General features: G+C 35.3%; 1 protein-coding gene across 1 annotated transcript in view; it reads left to right on the forward strand.

The window, feature by feature from the left end:
* The first annotated feature begins 2,461 nt into the window (after nucleotides 1-2,461).
* LOC121422903 (homeobox protein unc-4 homolog) overlaps nucleotides 2,462-24,503 on the forward strand; it is a 33,036-nt gene continuing 10,994 nt past the window's right edge. The window contains exons 1-2 of the mRNA XM_041618143.1: nucleotides 2,462-3,415; nucleotides 15,031-15,200. Of these exons, the coding sequence (XP_041474077.1) occupies nucleotides 3,118-3,415; nucleotides 15,031-15,200 (468 nt within the window). The 5' untranslated portion in view covers nucleotides 2,462-3,117. The remainder of the gene's footprint in view (nucleotides 3,416-15,030; nucleotides 15,201-24,503) is intronic.

Here is a 24,503-nt window from a genome sequence, read left to right on the forward strand (position 1 = left end):
AAAGTAGAAAAAATAATATCAAGAAGACCTCAGCAGTAGACAAAATACAAACAAACTGAAATATAACAATAAATTTCTTCAATTTCTTACCGGCTTTTAAAAGTTAAGGTAATGAAGAGAGAATAAGTAATTTCATAATGGTAAATATAGGAATAAAACATAACATGCCAAAATTATAATCATGATTCATATTTCAAGAAAACGTTTATGTGATGAGATCAACAATGCCACAATTAAAAAACACAAATAAATCATTTTGACAATCGCACTTAAATAATACTTGACATACTTGTCAAGGAAAATTTTGCTTTTATATAAATGGTCATTTATCAGCGTTTATGATTATCTTTCTTGCATGGAAATAATAACTGTAGTTTTATTATGTTTAATCTGAGCTAATCTGATGAAGGGAAACAAGGAATATACCTACATCTTAATGGAAATCTGACAAATGCCTATCAAAAAAATGTTCCTTGTAATTTCGTTTATTCTAAATCCATTTGTTTTGATTAAATTCCGTGGTATTGTGGATTTGTTTAAATAGAATTTACATTTTCTTTGGAATGAAATATCCCATCATCGAGGTAATTGTCATAAGCATCTACTTGGAGTTGCAGAGAAATATTGAGTAGGATAAGTAATGATTTTTAAACAGCCGTAGAAAATGTATGAAGATGATATTGCAGATTTTCATATTCTACTCTTATTCTATTTGTGAAAAAATATTAGTTGAGAAATTAGTTAATTATAAAAAGCTAAATATGTGATTAAATCAGCATTGTGTCTTGATCTCCGATTAAGGGACAATAGCATTTCTTCCTAAATAATAGCGCGCGTTTATATTCTTTTTATTTTTTTAGCATAATATTTTGGTACATAAAATTGAGAAGTATCCATGGTGACACTGAAAACGGTTTATTATAATAAAATCAAACAATTGCCATGTGTATTGTCATGTTTCCTCCCTGTGCCATAATATGTAAATGAACGTAGTGCTTAATTTTCTTTTTCACCTTTCGCAGCCAACCTATCAGACCGCAGATTGACGAGTGCCGCCGCCAACCGGCTGGCTCAATGGCTGGCTTCGAACCCAATGAGTGGCACGCCTGTATTCCGCTGAACGGTGTTTTGTCCATTGATGCGTTTTAAGAAGCACACATTTTGCCACAATATCTCAATGTCTCGGTTGGTCGATCGCGTGTTGACTGTCGCCGCTTTCCTTTAAAACCCCCTCTTGACGTTTTCATGCTTTCGCCAGAGGTATGGAGCCACTAGGCAATTCAGAATAAGCATTTTCCCTGACTCTGTCTCCCTAATGCTCTCACCCCTTCTCTCTCTCTCCTTCTCTCTCACTCTGCCTTCCCCGTAGTACAGGGACAACGGCCCTCCCCCCCCCCCTGATCTATCCCTCTCTTTCCCTCTCTCCTCCTCTCTCCATAGCTATATATTTATCTCTCTTACTATATGAGGTCTCCCATAAGAGTAAATTTTGTAAACCAAACAATTTAACTTTGAAGTCACACTACAACTGGTTTTTAATTATCATGTTATTTATTCACACAAATCATGTCCGATGTGCGTTTTAATCATGTTAATAATGCTTTTCAGCTTGATTTTTAAAACCATCAAACTTCCTCACCTATTTATCAGTTTAGAGTTCATTATTAATGTTATTCTGGGAATGACTCAGTTATGCATTCGTCATATGAGTTTACTATTATTTGTTGATTTATGCTAATAATTCAATTGTATTTATGTATTGTTTATTTGTATGTTGAAAAATTGATATAGAAAGGAAATAAACCAATGGCATTCAAATTCAAACTCATGTTTGTAATGAGTATTATCATGAATATTTCATGCAGTTTACCAAAATTTCATCTTAACCTTTATCACGATTGACCGTGAATCGGAGAATGTTTTGTCCAGTCTCTCCAAACTGATGAACAGTTGGCAACTCTAATTGCCCATTTCTTAAACAAAACTGTGGCACAAAAGCTAATTTGAGGTGTGAAATACCTCGAGGCTGTGGAAAGGATAAAGCAGAGATTTTAAGGCGAATGCAATAGAAATACGTAATCAGAAAAGCAAACCAGACTCGTGTGCCAAGTTGACAAAGATGGGAAATGTGTTTCAAAGTTTAAGACAATTAACAAGAGAGAGGAAGACAGACCTTTTTTGTAAGCGCGAAGAGGGAGAGAGAAAGAAAGAGAGAAATCTGGGAGTTGGTTTCTTCTTGAAGTATGGTTGAAACTGGTGTCGCCAAAGTGACACTGTCTAGAGTTGTCAAATCTCTAAATGCTCATTGGTCCAAATGTCAAAAGATTACGACGCACAATTATCAACAGTTAGCCATTATACATACACACACACACTCCCTCCATATCCACTAAGACACACTGCCACACACTCACACGCAGTCAAAAACTCGCTCTTTCTCTCTATCTCCCCCTCTCCTCTTTTCTCTCACTCACACACTCCCACTCTCCGGACATACCGTACTAATTCGCCTTGTCCACAGTGCTCTAAACACACAGTTACACGTGCGCGCGGTGTTGGGTGACTATAAACCACTTAGCTCCATTAATTTGGAGTTGATAGGGGAACAGGTTGCAGTAGGACGCCAGAGCGCTGGTATGAGATGTTTTCATATTGCAGGTAGACGGACGGGCATTTGACAAATTAAGCCAAAAGCCGCAGATATTTCTTGAAAGATGCGTCGAGCTCGAGATGTGCTTTCACCATATTTTAACAATCATCAAGAAATCCCGGATCATTGATTTTTTCCAGTCTCTATAATTTTAGAATCACTTTCTACCAAAAAACGCACTTTCTACTGCAAATTATGGACTTAATGCGTATTTTGAGAGTAAAATGACTTTATAGAGAAGTTTGAATAACTGTTTCAGACCCCACTCGCCTGTTCATATGATGAAGACCATTGGGAGACAATTTCGATCAAAATTGACTCTTCGATTTAGTGATAAATAATCTTCTTGGCAATTATAAAGAATTTTTCAGTGAAAGAGAACATTTATTCGTGAGAGTACGGCATATGCAGCAGAAAATATCAAAAGAACAAACTGAGAAAAGCAGAGAGAATAGAAGACGACGGCGATGGATGCTCAACTGATGCGAAGCCACTTCTCCCAGGCGAGTCTCGGCGGGCTCGCTCCCTTCCCAGCATACTCTTTCTCGTCCGCAGCCCACGCACTTGGGTTCCACGTCTCGCCGCCGGGTGCATCGCCCGGAACTCACGGGGACCTTGCTATCACAACATCGGTGGCAGCTGCGGCTGCTGCCGTCCGAGTTCAGAGTTCCATGAAGAAGGACCTTAAACACGTTCCTGGAGAATGTTTCTCACCGAAGAGCAAGATGATGAAGATTGGTGGACATGATGACGACGACAGCAATGGTAAGTGTATTGATATTTAGTTTAACTGCCCTTCTCTTTACACGAAATCTTGATTAGGCCTACTGCAAATGAATTCATAGAAACTTGCTTTTTACACTGCAAAATACCTCCCTCCACTTTGACTACACAAGTGTAATTCAGTAATAGACATCTTATTAAAAACTAGGAATGTTCATACTTTGATATTGGCATACGCATTGAAAACCTAGATGTAAAAAATGATCGGGTAGATACAATTAGAATGTCTCGTTTTTCTTAAAGACATTTTTAACAGTCATGAAAAAAATATAATCTAAAAACCAAAGATATAATAATGATTTTACCGTTGACATAGTCGAAGAGAAGGGAATTGAAATGAAATTTTTTACTTTCATGTTTTAATAACAAAAGTATGGTGAAGCAAAATAATCTTCCATTTTGTGTTATAACCATACTCGTAACATGCTTAATAAGGTTGTTTTCTCAGTACCAGTGAGTCGGTGACATTTTGGCTAAAGTGACGCCAAATACTTTTTTAGGCCTACTGCGCAAGACGTGTAACATGTTTTATACATATGAAACAAACTTTTATACCATATATTTTACTCAAGAAACAATATTCATTTTCAAAGAATACTTGGTAAATCTTTTCTCGACCCTTTAAATGAGTGAGTCGTTTGTTGTATCATGTGTTTCACAGAATGGTCAAATCAAACCCAACCATATTTATGCATGCTTATGTAAACGCTCATCTTTGATATTGATATTTGATATTGATTAATATTGATATTAATTAAAAATTATGTGAGGATGGCGTTTAAGTACACTCTAAAAATTTTACCCAATATTGGTAAAATGGGACCATGCATGTTTGTCAGGCCTCAGTTGAAAAGATATTTTGTAAATTTTACGCAATGTTCTCTCTAAAAATTCGAATGTTAAATCAACATTTGAAAGGAGAAGGAGTGACAACCTTTTCCAAATGTTACATCCAACCTTGTATAAAGCTGAATTCAACATTTTTAAGTGTTGGGTAGAACCATTTAAAGTGGTAAATGCAACATTTAGAAAATGTTGTCACTCCTCCAACCTTTCAAATGTTAAGTTAGCATTTTCTTTTTTTTTTAGAGTGTTGCGTTGAAATTTACCCTTCAAACATGCATTTTGCTCAATGTCGGGGGTATAAATACCCAGCAAACATGCATGTTTCCTTTCTACCCAATATTGGGTAAATTTTTACTCTCTGTTTTTAAAGTGTAGTAGGCGTAAGAGTGCTTCGTCAAACTCAAACATGGATTTACGGCCTTGTAATGAACGCCTTGAATATGCTGTAACGCGCTTTGGGCCATTCTGGGAAAAGCGCTTTATAAAAAATTGGCTATTATTATTATTATTAATTCTCCTGTATTTTTTTTTATTTCGTATTGTCTTGTAAATATATCTATTCTGCCTACGACCGAAAAAAAGCTATCGAAAATGACTTGTTAATAAAATGAATTTACATGAGTATTAGAATTTCATTTCATGAATGAATTCATGGATACGGATATCCGATGCTCATTCTGTCAAAAGGAAAAGACACAATGGCAGAACAAATATTTAAGAGTGCACATTTCTTGATTTTCCTGTTTAGGGAAAACCTTCGTATTAGGATTTTATTCCCATTTTGATAAAAAGTAGTGTAACTTTATTAATTATGCAGAAATTTCCATATCATTACTTTTTCTATATACATACAAAATAATTCGTATACATTTTCCATCTTCAAAGTGACTTTAACCATATTGCATTCGTAAAAAAATGCGTTTTAGATAGACAATATTATATTTGAAATCATGCCTACTTTTCAGCTAGTTGTAAGAGCTATATTGGTTAATGCACGATGGAGAACGATATACTTCATAAATTTTCTTACCATATAAACCGATGTTTGTATATTTTCTGCTAAGAATCAAACTAAAGAATTGTATTTTATTCACTTGTTAATGATATGAACCACATTTTCGCTTTTTATATAAATATTTTTAATGTATTACTAAACAAAACAATTTACACCTGTAGTACGGGGATTCCCAAAGGTAATTAATGTATTTTATGATTGGTTAGTATCAGTTATGCAAAAAATGATTATGCCCACCTATACATTTAGTCTTGAAGCTGATAAACAAAATTGTTATTAAAATATTCCAAACAAAGTGGCTATCATTTTTGTGTAAATAGTATGCATTAACTTTCATTATAAATAAACTTGTAAAGTCTTGCCACTTTTGGTATAATACCTCTCGATTGAACAGTTATCAAATTGAAATACAGAATTTGAATTTCCATATTTCTTAGAAGCTTTATAGCAATTAAATCCAGTTTGTCAATCAGCAGTTCTGAGCTCAAGATTTGTTTAAAGGGAAGGTGTAATTTGTCAAATGAATGAAAATAAATCTGACAAAGAATTACTTCGAGACAGACGTCTTTGTAATTATTATTTTCTCGTATGAAAAACTTAGTCTTTAATTTCAATGAATATGTATGAAACTCTAATTATGACGAAAGGGGATGCCAAAATAACTTCATAATAACTTTAACTGTATATGAGTCGAAATCATATCAATCTCCAATTCAAAAAGATGTATTATGATTATTTTTTTTTCAGTATCTTTGATAACTAAATTATATCTTTTTAATCTTACTACACTCGAACTATTCAATTAAAACGGGTAATTGTCAATGGTGTAAGAGCCTCCAATGCCCTTTGAATGTGTATAAAATATTATTTGATATATATATATATACATATATATATATATATATACGGGTAAGTATTACACATTACAAAATCTGTATGAGTCATCAGTTGGTAAAACATGAACACATTTCACAATATTCCATACATATCATTTACTACTCGGTTAAAAATGATTACCAACAAATTTATTAGAAGTTACATTTTCACATTCGATTTCCTTCTCTTCTTCACCATACCTATAAACTGAAACCGACTTATCCCTTCCGGACTTAATTTAGAAAAAGGATAAATTGAATTAATAGAGCGATTAAGGATGGTGATTATTTCCGATATTAAGTTGTCGCAAGCAATGTATTTGAGCGAGCTCGATCGCATCGATGAGATGGCGCGGAATCAAAGCCCCTTTGCGCTGCACACCCGGGGTGCCCTGGGCGTTACCGCTAATATTCTTTTCCATTATGGGCTGATTCGAATGAAATTTCGCAAATGGACGAAGGCAATAGGATTTATTGCTTCCCGTGACGAATATGAAACATCACCGTGAAGTAACAGTAACAGCGAGAAAGAGCTTAAGAGAGTGTACTGAGGAAAAAGGATGGATTAAGGAATGAGATGCAATGGAAAGAGTGGTACATATAAGCATGGACCTACTTTGCTAGTAGGTCCATGATATAAGGCAGACGCCGGTTGATGGTGCTGGTAGATGGTTTAATAAGAGAAGCAGGTCACAATCCGAATCGAGCTTGAAGCAATGAAATATCAAAAATTGATGTTGCAGTATCACTGGATTGGTATATATTCACAAATATTTTAAAAGATATCATTATTCCTCGGGATATCAAGAATTTAACAGAAGTGTATTAACAAGTTGGTTGGAATTGCGGTTGTGATCATGGTGGTGTTGGGGTGCTCATGGTCATGATGGTGGTATACAGTTATCATAGAAATACAGATTAGAAACTACTCCAAGATCAACTATAACATTGATTGAGATTATACTTCCCTTATAACAGTAGTTTTCTGTAGACAGGATAGGCGAAAGATAAACGTAGGTGAAATATTTAATATGTATTGATACCATAAAAACCCTAAACTAACATCTAAATGAAACTAAGAATAGTTTCTAAGGTAAATGAAATAATTTTTGAATGATCATTAATGATTCAATCACTTTATATAAACATATCAAAACCAATATTAAAGAAAGTCATGTTATTACATTATACATGATTGACCATGTACACTTAAAAAAATGTGCATGTTATTTGCTTACCTCAAACATTGTCAAAAGAAGATACGATGACAGGGTCACTGGGTTTGAACTGTAATCTTAATCAATTACTATAACATTAAATTCAGGAATATGATTAGATTTATCACTTGCACCCATGCTGCTATTTTCAACTATTTCGTTTTCAGAGTTCCGTTGCTCCCACCCCGCCCCCTTAATTTTTTTATGAGGATTTCGGTTCACATATTGCAATGTAATGTGGAGAAGTAAAATAAAAATGTTGTTAAAAAACTTAAATTTTGAAACAAAAGTGGAAACTTGTACTCCAGGCACGTTTAACACCCTCCACATATTGATAGTTATAGATATGAGAAGAAAATAATTCTTTACATCATAAAAAGATTAGGGCTGATCCCAGACAAAAATTGTCTTCGGGATGATTTTGATTATTCTATCCAAGAGGTTTGAAAGTTATTAAATGCAATTAATATCATTAAATGCAGACAATTCGATGTCATCTCCTCAGAGTACGATATATGTCCCCCCTCATCAGGCCTCAGTTGAAAGACAATCGCTTTCTTCCCTCATAAAAGATACCCCGAACGCCGTGGGCGACAAATAAAGACCAAAGTAAATTATGATCACCGAATCCTCATCACCCTAATCAAAACAATTCTAGATCTTGTTTCTGCTTTCTAAAAGACCACATTCCGTTATTACTAATAGAATGAGCGGAGTAAAATCCCTTAACCCATATTTCCAAATTGTTCATTTTTGCTCACGAAAACGGGGAAGATAATGGGCATATATTTCTGTAATTGACTCTTTGGTTTGAAATAATGAAGCACTGTAGGCACAATAATTGGAGAGATTTAAGCTCAGTAATAGCTTTGATTGCGTACAAAAGAAATACATTAAGAACTGGAATGTTATAAACTATGTTGAACATTGAAGACTTTTTTTATCATGAAAGTTTTCTAGCAATTGAACCTTAACGACCTCATTTCTCGAGTTGATAAACTTCATGTTGTTTTAATATTCTAATATCTACCCTACATATCTCGCAATGATGTTGCCAGACAAAGATAAATCTAAAACCTTCAACTTAAATTAAAAGAAAAATCAACTCCTTTTCATGGAAAAGTACGATCCAAAGTAGAAAAGGTGATATTACAAACAAAAGGAATAAATTATGAGATTAGTCATGATAATGCAAATTGGAAAAGGGACTACTTTGATAGAAGTTATCATGGATTACTCTTCAATGCATACGGGATAGTAATAAAAATGTTGAATATTAAGCTCTTTGATGGCAAGGAATTGAACATCATGACTGGTAGAATCCTCTTTATGTAAATTTTAAATCTTCTTTTAAATATGTTTCTTTTCGATCTCTTCAAAATGATATTCTGTAAATCTGGATAAAGCTTTGATTCCATCCATATGGTGACTTTAAATTAGGAATGGAATTTAGAGATTGCTTTTCTTTTAACTGTTGAAAATCCCAAATCCGTTTAATTTAAAGTCATGAAAAGATAATGCATTTCATTAAGCAGTCAAATGATTATAGAAAATCAAAGATCCTACATCGGAAATACATTAAGCTCGTGAAAGATATTCGTCCTACATTGACTTAATACTGAACCTTTAGATGATTATTTGAAATAGATTACATGGATACTTAATATTAAAAAAAAAATCTAATCATCTTATTTATTTTGCCTTTATCTTTTTTTATTTGTTTCTGGCTAAATTTCGTTGTGATTATTTTTTTTGAAATTCATGATTTTTTTTTTCTCTTATTCTTACAATATTTCGTCTTGGTTAAAATTTCCTTTTGCTCCAAATATCACGTATCACTCCCAACTGGTACTACTTTATTCTTTATCATTGATATAATTTATTCTTTTTGATGAATACATTTATAATCTAGGACACGTTAAATGGACCTTAACATCCCTTTGCATTGCGTAATCTGACAGAGTATATAGTAGTAGGTCCATGCGTTGCATAATCAGTCCACTCTTAGTATATGCTCCGTGATAGTGTAGCGATCCCTATGTGACATATTCGTCACGATAAAATGTCATTAAATGATTAAATATTGCACTTCAATATGAATAATGATATATATTATGAAATTTGATCAATTAAATTACATACCAAAAGGATAGAACGATTTCAAAGCAATGATTATTTGACCAAGGTATTTTTATCTGATAATCGTTACAAATAAAGTGATTAACTATAGTGTGCAAGTGGGGGATGTGAAGAGAGCAAATCAAGAAATTTTCTGGGAAATTTGTCGTAATTGATAACTTACCTGCCTTTCTCCTGGTCTTCAAAATATCCCCCTGAGTTATGAAAATAGAAAATGGTAAAACTGGGTGATTTTTGACAGCTTTGATGTGAATGAGTAGTTTGGAGGAGAAAGGCAAATATTGCCCGAGCAGTTCCATAATTACATCCACCACACAGGGGCAGGTTAATTCAAGCGAGATGATATGGATACTAAATGAAGCAGAGCGCCAGGTCTTCTCAGTCAACTGTACTACAACTGACCAACGCCAAGAATACTGAACGTTGTCCACTTTCTTTCTCTCTCTCTCTCTCTCTGCCCCCCCCCCCCCCCTTCCAATAATCTTTCCTCACATTACATTCCCAATCTCCGATTTAAAATAAGTTGTATTCCTTATCATTGTAACTGTTCGACTTTTATTCTCCCCGTATCTCTCTCCTACCCTCTGTGTTTCTCATCAAATCACACTAACTCACACTCTCTCTCTCTCTCACCAAGGAGTTACTCCTTGCTCTCTCACACACACACACACACACACGCACACACAACCTTTTTTCACATACCCTCACACACATTCACTCAATCACCTTCATTCTAATCCACCTTTTTCTATTTATGATTCAATATTTCACCTCCTTCTTTCTCCTGCATGTTCCTCCTTTCCTTCTTTCCATTAGTCTGACGCTGCGTCTGTTTCTTGATGTATCAGAATCTTGGAGATATTAATGTTCATTCCTTAACTTTTATCTAGACAAATCTTAAAGTCATACTGGGATATGCTTTTATCAAAATTGATTCATAATTATGCTCGACTATATCAAAATTGTATTAAATCCAACTCTCTTCTTAAGGATGGAAGTCATATAACCACAAGTCATATGACGAGAGTACTGGATGTGTATGTCAAGTCAAGAAGCTCTTTGGTCAAGTTCAATAATCCTCGCTATTCAAAGTCCATAGATGATATCTAAATGGATGATATGTACCATTTATATGCCTCATCCCTCACCTTTAATTTTCAAGTAGTGTTTAGAAAATTATTGTAAAAGAGGGGAAAGAGAGAGCAGGAAAGAAAGGAAAGAACAATATACAAAAGTGAGGTCAAGGTCTTGAAACGACGTAACGGCCGTTTTTTGCAATTGAATAGAAAATGGCGTCACCCATAGGGCGACTTGCCCCTCTCCCACCCCTCTCATGAAAATACCCTGCCGCCGCCACTGCCCATATGATCTACCTTGTATCACCGGAATGGTACCACTATACCGACACGAACAGGAATCGGTACTGGCATGACTAACCCGTTCCGTTAGTTCAGCAAAACGTTTTATATAATGGGTAGAACTACATTTTCAACTAAACCGGAAAGACTGATCACATCAAACATCTACTATGAATTGTTATTATGCTTGTGCTGAGCCAAAAAAAGTAGCCGGGGCGGTTTCTGTGATCACTCTGTCGGTTATTTGAGACACGGTGTACGGAACCGGGTTTGATATGACAGGGATCGGTTGTCCGGGACCGGTTTTGATATGACAAGGACCGGTTGGACGCAACGCAGACGACATGCGTGCGCAGGAGATGAGAAGAATTTGACAAATTTATGGTAATACTTTTGTAGAAATGCAGGTCTGATCACGAGAGGCATATGAAGAAAGGAATGTTTAAATCGGATGCTGTGCGATGTAATAGAATCAATCTTCATGCGAAGAAGATGCTGCTAAACGAAAGAAAATACCGTCTTGCTCTTTCTATTTCACTCGCGATGTTGTCACAGGCCGGTGGGCTGAGGCAGGTAAAATGAAGATACCTACCGGCAAGACTCAACTCGCTTTGAATAATAAAGTCACTAGCGTGGCAAGAGCGAAGAAGTCTTCGACGGGCTAGTGGCGGGATGACTCGAATAGTAAAAAGGGGGTTGTTTCTGCTTGATTATTTAAGTTAGTTTCTTGCTTTCTCTATTTCTGTCTCTCGATGAATTTGTAGGTACAGGTAGGTTCATACTGGGTTCCTTCGTGACCTCAGTTCTGCTTCTCTTACTGGCTGCACCGCGGCGTAGATTGAAACAACGTAAGAGGGAACGACAAAATGGCGCGCTAAATCGGCTCAACTGAAGCAAGGATCGCGCCTGCGGGCTATCAGGCAGTTCGTTGCTTCGATTCGGAAAATCATTATGTATTGGCAGTCACCGCGAGGAAGAGCAGGAAATTATGCGATAACACATTTGTAATAGGTAGATTGACCTCATAAAAAAAAATGTTGCAAACGACTGCGCGCGCGGATGGCTGGTGTACCCGAGAGTGAGTTAGCTGACATGTTATAGCTCCAAGCGCAGATTCTGAGAAAAAAAACCGTCAGAGTAAAAGTAAAGAAGAAGATCTCACTGCTCTGTTTTGACGAAAGCGGATGGAAGACAAATTATGTACAATTGCCGAAAAGAAGAGCTAACTTGCGTGAACGGAAAAGCAGCCTCAGGACTGCGTTTCCTTGTCCCTTTTCAATTCCAACTTCGGTTAATTACTTATTTCACCCCTAAACGACTCGCTCTTCGTCCCGCCCGCCTTTCAAAACACGAATGTCAATAATTGCCTTGCTCTCCTATAGCTGCTCTGCCTACCGAGCAAGTTGAAAGATAACATGTAAACCCGGTTCGGCAACACGAAAGCAGGTGTGATTTCTACGCCTCAGAAACACAGATATTAAAAGACAGGAATCGGTGTGGTAAAATGCTAAAATGATTCCACCTCTTAATTGGGTGTGTTATAGTTAAAGTTTATTTTAGGTCATGGCGGGAAAAACGGAACTCCCAAAGAAGCGGTCTCGACTAATAAAACTTGTTTAATAATAAACCTCAGACTTCTCCATATATCAAAATATATACCCTATCGTGTCATATATACATTTCCCTTGGGGTATAGGATGAAAATATTGGTTTTTAATTCTAGAGTTAGAAAAGTGATCTAGATTACATCGCACCAATTAATTGCATCGTGAATATTATTCTTGCATGAGAGTTGAGATGCGTTTCTTCGGTAACCGATCGCTTTACCGAATAAGGCATTATATCTCCCACTATGATTTTGATGTGTTTTCAGCGAGTGATTCCATGTTATTTTTAAGCGGATCTCTGGCAGGTCTATGGGGAAATAAAGACACAACACTTGTTACTCACCGCGCTCACCAAATTCATAATCGTTTGCTCATCTTAAGTGTATGTAATGCGATTAGAAGACGTTCCTCTCGAGAAAAGGGTGAATTGAAGTCGACATGGAAGACATATCAGTCCAAGGAAATTGCAACCGGCTTATTATTTCTGTCAATTCTAACACTTTGTGTCGACCATTTTTCATGCAAAGTGAATATTATACATCGGCTGTAAAATAATTCTAAGCGTAATGAAATTTCACAGATAATAGGCTCCTTACCATTTAACATGGCGCATGCGAGACCATCTTTTCATTGGTATTCTAAATTTGTCTTTCAATGAATATATATTACTCCGTGTGTCAATTAAAGCACGGGGTATATGTTGCAATCTTGTGAAAATTTTAACATTCGGCTGAACTGCTGATGAATTGAAAATATGACAAAATTATGTTAAAATTGAACTATATGATTATCCTACAAAACAATGCCTTAAACTTATAGTGGTAACCATTATTACATTATCATAACTGTCATTATTACCATCATAAGAAGTATTATTTTTTTATTGCTATCATTCTAAATATTATTATTATTATTATCATTATTATTATTGTTACTATTATAATCATTATTGATATTATTATTAGTATTATTATTTATTATTATTATTATCATTATCATGATCATTGTTATTATTATTAGTTTTATTATTATCGTTAATATTATTAGGCCTATTATTATTATCATCACTATTATCAATGATATCATTACTGTTACCATCAATGTCATTATACATTCATTCATCAATAATTAACTCTAAATGTGTACCATGGGTAACAAGGCACAATAATAGATAAATGTAATTGCAGAGATGCATTTCAGTCCAATCGTGCCAATGTAGCCCTACACAATTTAAGAAATGTATTTGGCAAGCCCTGCTTTATTAATAAATTCGTATAGGCCTACTCCCATATCTAAGTTGCACTGTTAATTAAGTAAATAAGTTCATATAAATCACGATTAACTTGTTCTCTTATATAAATAGTGTAGAGTAATCAGTCACCATGATCGTATATAGGTCCAGGGTAAATTATACACATTACATACAAATTCCCAATCTTCGGGAAACCAATTAACGGGATTAGATTTTACTTACAATTTTATGAACAAATGTATGGAATTATTATTGAAATAAAGTATTCAATTATTGAAACATTGTCACTATTGCACATTGTTTATCTGTCAGTGTTTGTGATCTTAATTTGAAGCATGTGAGCGGGTAATATATTATGCAATAAGTGTTATTACGTTAATGAAGGGCGGGAGTGCTATACGGGGTTGTGGCCATGCCCTTAAATACAGCGATTACCGTCTGGAATAGGACTCAGTCAGCCATGCATTGGGGATGTACTATAGACCCAATTTCATTATGGAATGAGCAAGATGAGAGTTTAACTGAATTTTTCATAAGGATCATGTTATATAATTGTGTATGATATCATTGAATAAAGTTATCAAGCGTTTAGATGCAATTAACTACCAGCGAATGGTGGATTCTTGCCCCCCCCCCCCCCCCTCACTGAACAAAAGTAGATGCGCTTGAATATGATAAGTAATGCCCCTGCACTAAATAAAAGAAGAAAATATGCCTATGATGCCTATATTGTAAATAAGAATTAAATAGTTATAAAAGGGCATCCGGAATAAATATCGTCCAGTAATTTACTGAGAGCCTGTCCCTTCCTTAGACATGATTAAACTTTAATTCAAAGAATGAAATTGCAAAAAATTGTAAATGCCTGCCAAATCTATTGATAGAGGAATAAAGTTGATACAGCTGTTACTGTTTTGTTGTTGTTGTTGTAACACAAAATGTTGAAACAATTGTGTTAAGATCTATCAATTTCAACATTGTTCAGAGAATTATTACAGAAGATTAAAATGAACTATTTACAACTAGATTTCTTTATCTCTCTCCATCATTTTCTCATTATTTTTTATTTTGTGTGTGAATTTGTCCCTTCCTTCAGTATTCACGAATAAGATTCAAATGCTCATTCAAACTTTTTGGAAGAAAGAAGGTTTACAGCTGGGGGGTTCCTTGATTGTTAATGCTTTATGTATTTCCCTCAGAAGATAAACTATAGCTTTAAAACATCACTTTCTCAATTTATTTTATGGCTTAAGTTGTTTATCATCATTTCTGTCATGTTCTACCCAAGGTAAAGACGACAAAGATGGAAATGATAACAAAAGGAGAAGAAGTCGAACTAACTTTAATGGATGGCAGCTGGAAGAGCTTGAACGCGCTTTTAACGAGAGTCATTATCCAGATGTATTTACCAGAGAAGCCCTCGCAATGCGATTGGATCTTGTTGAGTCACGTGTTCAGGTAAGTCGCCATTTTGAAACAAAGCCTTTGGTGTTCCTCTCTTCATTACTGTATTGCTTACTATCTATTTATTTGTTAACTTTTTATTTATTCAATTATTTGGCTTTTATCGTAACTTGAGTTGTCTCTTTTTAGTTCTTGGTAAATATTACAATATTATTAAAGTTTCCAACGATGGCGTGAAATATGTCCTTATCATCATAATCATAATTCTTATTAACATTATTATTATCGTTATGAATTTATTCTACTTTCTTTTGCTTCTCCTTCCAATCTACCAATACCATCTTCAAGATCATTTTGTTCGAACAAGCTCCACATTAAAATTATGCGCGATTTTCAAAGCCCCGTTGTATTTTAACGAAGAATGCATGATTCTTTACGGTCTGTTTTTTTAGTAGGTAGAGCAAAACATAAGTAACAATTATAGCAATTCGCATGCCTGCCAATGTTTATGAGCCGATACCATACCCTAATCAATTTTCCTAGACTTTCGTGGGTGGTATAACCAGACACCAACAAAAAGAGTTAACCAAATTTGTTTTCCTAACCAGTTGATAATGTGACACCTTCATTTATCCAATAAATCGTTATGGATACTCACACAAAATCAAAGCAACGGATCAATTTGACTCTATAGTCCAATACGTCATGGTCAAACAGTGCATTGTATTTATCAACACACGATCTTATTTCACCGGACAAAGCGATATGGGTCACGCGCAAAGCGTTATACATTGTATATAAGATTAGATGGTTTTATACCAGGCGTGCAAAGAGGCGGCGCCATGGTATTTTGGTAAAAGGAAAGATATCAGTTAAATAATGTAAAGGGGGTTATGTACAAGACCAAGATTTGAATAAAGTACGGTTTTCAAACACATACACGCACTCGTCCTTTCCTTCTCTGCCTACTCCCAAACTCCCTCCCCCCCCCCCCCTCTCTCTCTCTCTCTCTCTGTTTCTCTTTCCCTATCCATCTATCTATCTAGCTACACTTGAAAAAATATATTTTACAGAAAAAAAAAATTTGCAGAAAGCAATAACAGAATCATTCTGTAAATTCATAAAACAGGAAATTTTCTGCAATTTAACAGAACAGGTCTGTTTAAAAAGGGGAAAAGGGTGTTTTATTTGAGGAAATTTTTAAGATTCCGTACACCAAATACCAATTTCCTGTAAGATTACGTAATCTGGTAAGATTACAAGTGTTCTCGCAGGAACTTCTTTTATTTTAAGGATAAATTTTCTAACAGTGTAGCGAGTATGCTGCAGCTATTCTATCTATCTTTTTTTTCTTTCTCTTTCTGACTTTATTCTCAATGAGTATGTTGTCTTAAAATGCTTATGGTATATTTTTGTTCATAATGGTGACATAACGATAAGTAAAACACAGCAAAAAAAAACGACACATCAATGCTTATGAGTAGACCAAGAAAAAAAGTAGTTAAATATAGTATCAAAGTTAGTGCTGGGTATTTTCCCATGGTCTCAAGAAAACTGAGCAAAGAAATCGAAGAAAAACGTGAGACTTTTTGCTAATTGTTTATTGATCTCTTTCGTGTCGATTCGTGACACTTTTGACTCTTTAATGCCACAGGCCTGATAATTGTCCTCCAAGATCTAGATAATGCCTCTATTTACAGAACAAACTTGAGTAAGATATAAAAGAAAGTGTCAAGAGTATAGATGGTACAATTAATTTACTGTTGCACGCTGCTATATATACGTTGCTTATTTGATCAGCCCCCGTGATGGACTATTGTTTCTTTCAATGGCGCCATATTGAGCTATATTGACGGTAACTTGCTAATGTGGGCAATACAATTAGCTTCCCTTTTACAGTAAAAAACCGAGCAGTATCGTTTCAGAATGGCATCTTTGGGGCCTATACTTGTTGCATCTGGAGTAAATCTTTGGGTCCCCTTTTTCATCCATTCACTATTCCTAATGATAATGTATACGTCCTTCTTGTGTCAAGCCGTCGATTTGAAAATCATCGGTTCGTGTGGAGAGTAGAACGCGAAGCTTTGTCATGTTTGTAAAACAGACCACGATTTTGTGTTTGTTATTCTCGAAAACGTGTATCACGCGTCTTAACTGTCACTTAAAATCGATAATTGAATCAAAATATCGGCTCTTACTAGTCCAGAGATTGATCATGACGGATTGTCGTTTAGAAATGCTGAATACGAAAGCATACGAGCTATAGCGTGCCATTAGGGCATTTTATCAAATCGCATTTTATCTTTAGCCCTTGTTTTATGCAGATTGAACTAATATCAGGGCGGACTTGGACTTTTTTATGCGGAGTGTGTGGGGGTGTGTGTACATTATATGAGGTTGCGCGCGCGCGTCGTGCGTTTTGTGTGAAGAGACGTTGCGTTTCAGATTTTTTTTTTATTATCCACATAATGGTCTTCGTCTCCCCTCTTTCTTTCTCTCTCTCTAACTTTCTCTCAAACCCACACCTCAACCTTCATTATTTATTTCTTATGCTATCCCTAAATAATAAAGGGTGAGGGTGGGTTCTCTTTTGCTATCTCCCTTCTCTTTTTATCCCAATCTCTTCCCTTTTCTCGACTCTCCTCCGTTCCATTCTCGTATCTTTTAGTCAACGATGCCTCGATTGCTTACATTAAAGAATCAATAAAACGAGAAAGGGAAAATTTATATCGTTCGTCATTTGGAGTCAAAATTGCTTCTGCGGTTGGCATTGACAGAATTATACAATCATGGTAAATTAGCCAAACTAAATCACTTTGGCTTGATATTGATTGTTGGAGGCGATGTTTGTACTCGTAACACAGGCAGAAGCCAATAAACTAACTTCTGACATAAGTCATTACACAGAAATCACAGTCATCATCAGATTCTTTGGCAAGCAATTAAAATTGCTGCGCAGGAGAGATATAGAGGAGGGGAGAAAAAAAAGATATGTAAACGTCAAGAATTGATTTCTTTAAATGGACACAAAACTATCTTAATTTCATTTCTCCGACGGGAAAATGGAATATTACGACGGAGAAGGGTGAACCAGCAATCGAACACAATAACGTTTCCTGGTAAATACGCGCTGTTTCCGGTTTCCGTTCCGGCAATGCATGATGGACGTATCATGGTCGTGCATTGCTTTCTAATCAGTCGCGAAGCAAGAAAGTCGATGGCTTACTATCAGAAAATAGAAAAAACGGTGCAATATACTATAAGCAGTTTTGCTTGAAGCTTGCATTAAAAGGGGTCTTTCTTGAAGCGCTGTAGCTACATGCCTATATCATTATTAAACGACGCTGCTTTATATTTTGATTGAGTCGACCAGAACAATCAGTGAAGGAATATCAAAGTTAATATCACCGCGCAATATTTAGATGTTGCGAAGCACTTATTAATTAAAATTGGAACGATACTATCAATTTATAATCAAATTACATTTTATTGTTATATATTCATGTGAGCTTTCCCAATTCTGATTTTGTGAACATTATTTTCTGAGGTTTTATGTAGTTGATAAATCTTCCAGATGCACCATTGTCGCGTATAGGCCTGTTATTATTTTTCGACATTATGGAGGACCTCATCAAAATGCTTAAAGAGGCAATAAGACTCCTTTTTTGGCATAAAAATCGTTTTTCAATTTGCATGCTAATCATTAATTTGTATTGTAGTTTCCAGCGTGTGGTGCAAATTTCATTTATAGAAAAATATCCTCTATAATTCCGGGTCTTTACATTTATGATATGGCATTTGAATTAATTGAATTAAATTGAATTGATATATACGTTGGATATCACTGCTAAAAGCCGGATCTGCCGGTTTCCAACATTCTTATTTTCAATGACAAATAATGAGATGATAACCGAATTGAGAAGCTGCTGCGTCCAATAATGAAGAAGTAGGCACTCTGTGAACGTCGACCCTCAATTAATTCTGTACAGTTATATTTGCATTTTCAAAATTGTCATATTTCACGCACTCTTTCGCTTTTGTGACGCCGCGCGTGATCTTTTTAAAATGCTCCATGTAGAGTCAATGGACCAATACCGCGTATTTAAATTGAGGGAAATCGCTTGAAAATCTTGTCCGTGCGGCTTAACTTGGGCTTGCCTTTCATATGACAGCTTCAGCGTGAGCGAGAAATAAAAGAAAGTGATACAAAAAATTTGCCCCGAGGAACTTCGACCGTCTGTCGTAGCAATTCGCCCTAACTACTACACGGGTTTTCTTCGTGCACTCTTTTGCTTTTAAGTCAAATGTTCTCTTTGTGCGTACTCTCCTCTACGCTGTGGAATAATTTCATGATTTTGATTTTTCTGTACATCCTGTTTAGATGTCAAACTGCAAAATTAGCCCAAGGAGGAACTTTGGATATCTATATAGTATTACTGAAAAACAAAATCTCATTGAAAGAAATGAATGATGATATATATGCAATAGTAAATCAAGTAATAAATGGAGATTTGGCCATTATCTACTTTGTGATCTTTTGTGTGTTGCTAAAATTGCAATAATCAATAGCTTTGATAATTCAAGTTGCCACAAGATGAGATATCCATGTTTTGAGTATGAGCGTGCGCGTAATGTGCGTTGCATCATCAATTTTTTGAATGTGCGTTGGGCTGTGTACTAACACATCAATACGAGAACTAAAATAACCAGACGTATAGTATTGCGCGCATTGCGCGCTTTAAAGAGAATCAAATAAAAGGTGTGCTCACATGTCACGGGCATGATTGGTTTAGGTGATATGTATATACACATTTATATATACAGTGCGTATAATAAGGTTTACACTTTGAAAAAGCCTTGGGAATAAAAAAAATATATATACAACATGGGGTACTTTTTCACATATTATCTTGGGTTTGGTCTCATCTATCAAATGAAAATAAAAGTTTTGACAGACTGTTTCACTTAAGTGAGCACTGTCCATTTTGTTAAAGCCTTGCAGAAATCTGTTTGCGCAGAAATGCTCGTTTCCACGCTGTGTCAAAGGGAAGGGGCGAATCAAACTTACCCTGCCAAATATTGCTCATACATTTCCCTTGCGCTTTTAGTCGATTGAAATAAAAATGATACATTCAAGCATTTTGTAACAATTTTGTGCCTGCTGGATCGGAGGACATAACTGGATCTGAAAAAAGTTTACATCAAACATCAGTCTCCAGCAGTTTTTCACTAAGTTTTTATCCTTTAAAGTGGGTTTACATTTCATTTTCCATGTAATACTTGTTTCTCCACACTTTTCCCAGCTTGACAATGATCAACAAATTGAAAATAAAGCCTAAGCCATTTCATGTAAATCACAGCTAAGTAAATATATATATATATATATATGAACTTATATTGTAAACTTATATATATATATATATATACGTAAAATAATCCAGGTATGGACGCTAGACGTAGCTTTCAATGGTATCTCATTTAATGGCTAGCTTTCGGCCAGTAGGGCATTCATCAGGCCTATTGAAACAAACAAAACCATACAAATAAAATCGGAATAACAACAAAGTAAGTTACCCTTTATTTACTATGTTGTTATTACGATGATATATATATATATATATATATATATATATATATATATGGTTTTGTATATACTAAAGTAACACTTTTCTCTTTTTGATATCGCTCCTAACTATAAATATACACTTGAACCCCGAATGGAAGAAGAAAAAAATGCAATATCTATGTTTTTATAAAAATAATAACAATAATAATAACAATAGCTTTATCTATAAGCGCCTTTTGCCTGAGGATACAAAGCGCTGCTATCATTACCTCAGCTTTAGCTTGAGCTACCATCACCGGCGCTCAGTGTATGCAAGGAATCAATCCTGCTGGATACCTTTTCACCTCACCTGGGTCGAGTGCAGCACAGTGCGGATAAATTTCTTGCTGAAGAAAAACACGCCATGGTTAGGATTCGAACCCACGGCCCTCTGTTTGAAAGGCGATAGTCAGAACCACTAGACCACGACGCGCCCGTATAATTATATTTATGAGTTTGACGGAAGCTAGATAGAAAAGGGAACGCGCATGGAAGGGTGGTAGTATGGTGGCGAAAAAAGAAAGAAGAAAAAACAACTAGAAAGATGCTTTCATACAGAGGAGAGGCAAGAGGGGAATAACGATAGAGGAGAGATTTGGGGAGGGAGCGGGAATAGAATGGTATTGTAGATGAGATTTTTGGGTGTGACATGCGACAGAACACATTAATTTTCGATCTTTTCATTTCGAGATTTTCATTACGCCAAGATTTGGCGGGGGATAACTCGGTGCTATCAACAGTCCTTTGGGAGCGAACCGTGGTTCTCCTTCCCTTGTCAACTGCACGCGAAGGGATTACAATTCTATGAATATCAACCATATTTGCGTTGAGATTACCTCTATTTCTACAGTGCGATAGCTGAGGTTACTAGCCTACCTCAAACTGATTATTAAGATTAAATCAGGTTCGAATTCAATTGAAATTGCCTAGATATAAGGTTTACTCCGCTGTTATACCTTGATGGATAGAAGTTTTCACTTTTTCTCTGAAGTTAGAGTAAGTTGTTTTCCATTTTTGAGCGAGCTAATTAGGTCAAAATAAAAAACCATTTCGGAGAAGGAATTATCCGATGACGAGTTTAACAATCAAAGAGTGAAAATCTCTTGGAGTATTTCCATTTTTGAGATGACTCTTTACTTGACAAGTAAATGAATTAAGGTGACGTTCATTATCAACTGTCGTCATGACTAATAGTGTGGCAGGAAAATTGTTGAATATTTTAGCGATACACGATATAACAGATGGATAAAAGTGCCATGCATTTTCAACAGCTTTATGTAATTGATAGCTTTAAAGATATTTAAGCCGTCAGCAAACTTTTCAGGTGATATTTGATGACAGAAGATTTTATTAGAAGGGTTTTAAGTGGTGATATAAATAAATCCATTTCACGCTTCGAAAATAATTCTAAAAATTGAATTGGAATATCGATCATGTCGAAAATCTGGATTAATTCTAAATTATGAATTGGCCTGATTACAAAGATATCCATGATGTATTTTTTTAAGCGGAATGAAATTATTATATCAAAGGCAAATAACTTAACCTCCATTACTGCCTTGCTAGTATATATTAAAGATCAAGAAAGTGTAGGCCTGATCGAGGATTCTAAACTGACGTATGGATAAGCTTCCCTATATTCATGTTATTCACTGATCCTGTCTGCCAAGAAGTTTGATTGATGACTCTTAAAATGTTGGGCAACATACTGTCCACACAACAATACTGTGTAGTTTTATTATTATTATTATTATTAATATTATTAGTTTTCACCCTAAGCTAACATTATTGGTTTAAAACTACCCAGAAGTAGATAACGTTTTAACCAATTGTTGTGTGGACAGTATGTTTCCCAACTTTTTTAAGAGTGTAAGTATAGTGTAAGAGTGTAAGTATACAATACCTTAAAACAACTCATGAAAACGATGCCTAAATCGCAATGAAACCTTTAAAAACCCCAGATAATTCTACCCCAATTTCAATCATCTGCAACGCGCCATCCTCTACTCGAATATTCCCTTTTGTCAGAAGTTGAATCCCACTATTTTGTCTTCAAATTCAACCCATAGCAAGTGCCTATAGTCACAATAGATTGATGGGAAAAGTACTGTAATGACTAAGATTTGTAGATCATTGAATAGTAAATTCATTGAATTCAAGAAGATATCCATCTTTCGTTTTAACAGACGGCATATAAGGCTCCGTGGCGTCTCTGGATCAAGATCAATAAGAAAATTCAAACACCGCTTTCAATCGTTTTATCCGTTTTTCTTTTCCTTTCTTTTTTTTTTGGTTTTATGATGGTGTGATGGTTTTGTTTGCTTGGATAGGTAAATCTCTATTAATGTTAACATGATGGGGATATACCATAATGATTTATGGTGCTGTATTTGGCGATCTAGATGATGTTATGTTACTCTTTACTGTCATGTGATTTTTTAATACTTTTTTTCTATTGAATGTTTGACATCATACACCCACGTGCATAAACATATTATATATTGCATCCAATCAAGTCCTTTTCAACACACATTTATTCTACTTCCCAATTGCATGTAATCCAATGAAATAAAATAAAGATTATAATGATTGTTTTCCTTTTCATGTTGTGTATTCTTATTTCAAACGAATGAAGGAGCTTTATTTTATTATACAATGGAATAAAAAATAAAGGGCATTTAAAATCATGAATGCTATAGCCAAGTCTTGAATCTGTTTTAGGGGGGAAAACCCTAGGGTTGATTTTAGTTCTTAATGAAATATCATAATCATTCGTGCAATTCTTCAAGCCATATTGAACGATATGAAGATTAAGCGAGACCATTTGTTTTATGACTGTCCAACTGCTCTAAACATTAAAAAATCAAAATACTTTTCTTCGACTATTAGGACATACGTGAGGAGCTGGAAATCTTTAAACTTTACATTTTTTGTTTTAAAGCATTTAGTTCCTTGATATTCCAATCAAACATCCTCCTTGATAGCTTTTCTGATTTTAATTATATAATTGATATGAGTTCTGCTCTATTCTTTATTGAAATTAAATCACGTGAAATCCGGGAAAAAATAGTTTAAAGCATGAAGCAGTAGAAGTCGTTTTGATTTACAGTGGCTATAACAGTTGCACCAAGCTCTTTAATTCGGTATATTAACAATATCAGTAAACAAGTTTAATGCAATAATGGTATTACAACAGGAACACGGGTCTGATTTTCATTAAATAGAAGGTGAAGAAGATGAAAGCGCCCCCGGTCTTCATTAGAAATTGTGGACAATGACAGAGTAATTTAATCAGATGCAAGACGAGCACGTCAGACGTTTCAACCGAAAATTGTATTTACCTACGCCGGTAGGCGCGGCGCGGGATGGTTGTATAATGGGGTAATAGTGTATCATGTCGTATTTGAATGTGTCGAAGAGTAGATGGAGTGTGACATGATGGTTAGAAGAGGAAGAAAAATGAGGAGATGAGAAGAGGGGGTGGGGTGGAGGTAGAGATATTGTGTGTGTGTGTGTGAGAGAGAGAGAGAGAAGGGATGGAAGTGGAAGAATACAAGGAAGAGTTGGAGATGGACGGGTTGGATGAAAGAGATATAACGAGCACGTGAGAGGGAAAATAAAGAGAAGTATGGAGGAGAATTTCTGAATAGCAAGGAGGAAGGGGCAACGACAGATAGATGGAGCCAGATCAAACAGGGTGGGGTAATGCAATAAGATTGAGAGGGAGCGCTTTGTGGGGATGCATGGGGCCA

Source organism: Lytechinus variegatus, chromosome 10, assembly GCF_018143015.1.
Source record: "Lytechinus variegatus isolate NC3 chromosome 10, Lvar_3.0, whole genome shotgun sequence".
In the NCBI taxonomy this organism is placed as follows: domain Eukaryota; kingdom Metazoa; phylum Echinodermata; class Echinoidea; order Temnopleuroida; family Toxopneustidae; genus Lytechinus; species Lytechinus variegatus.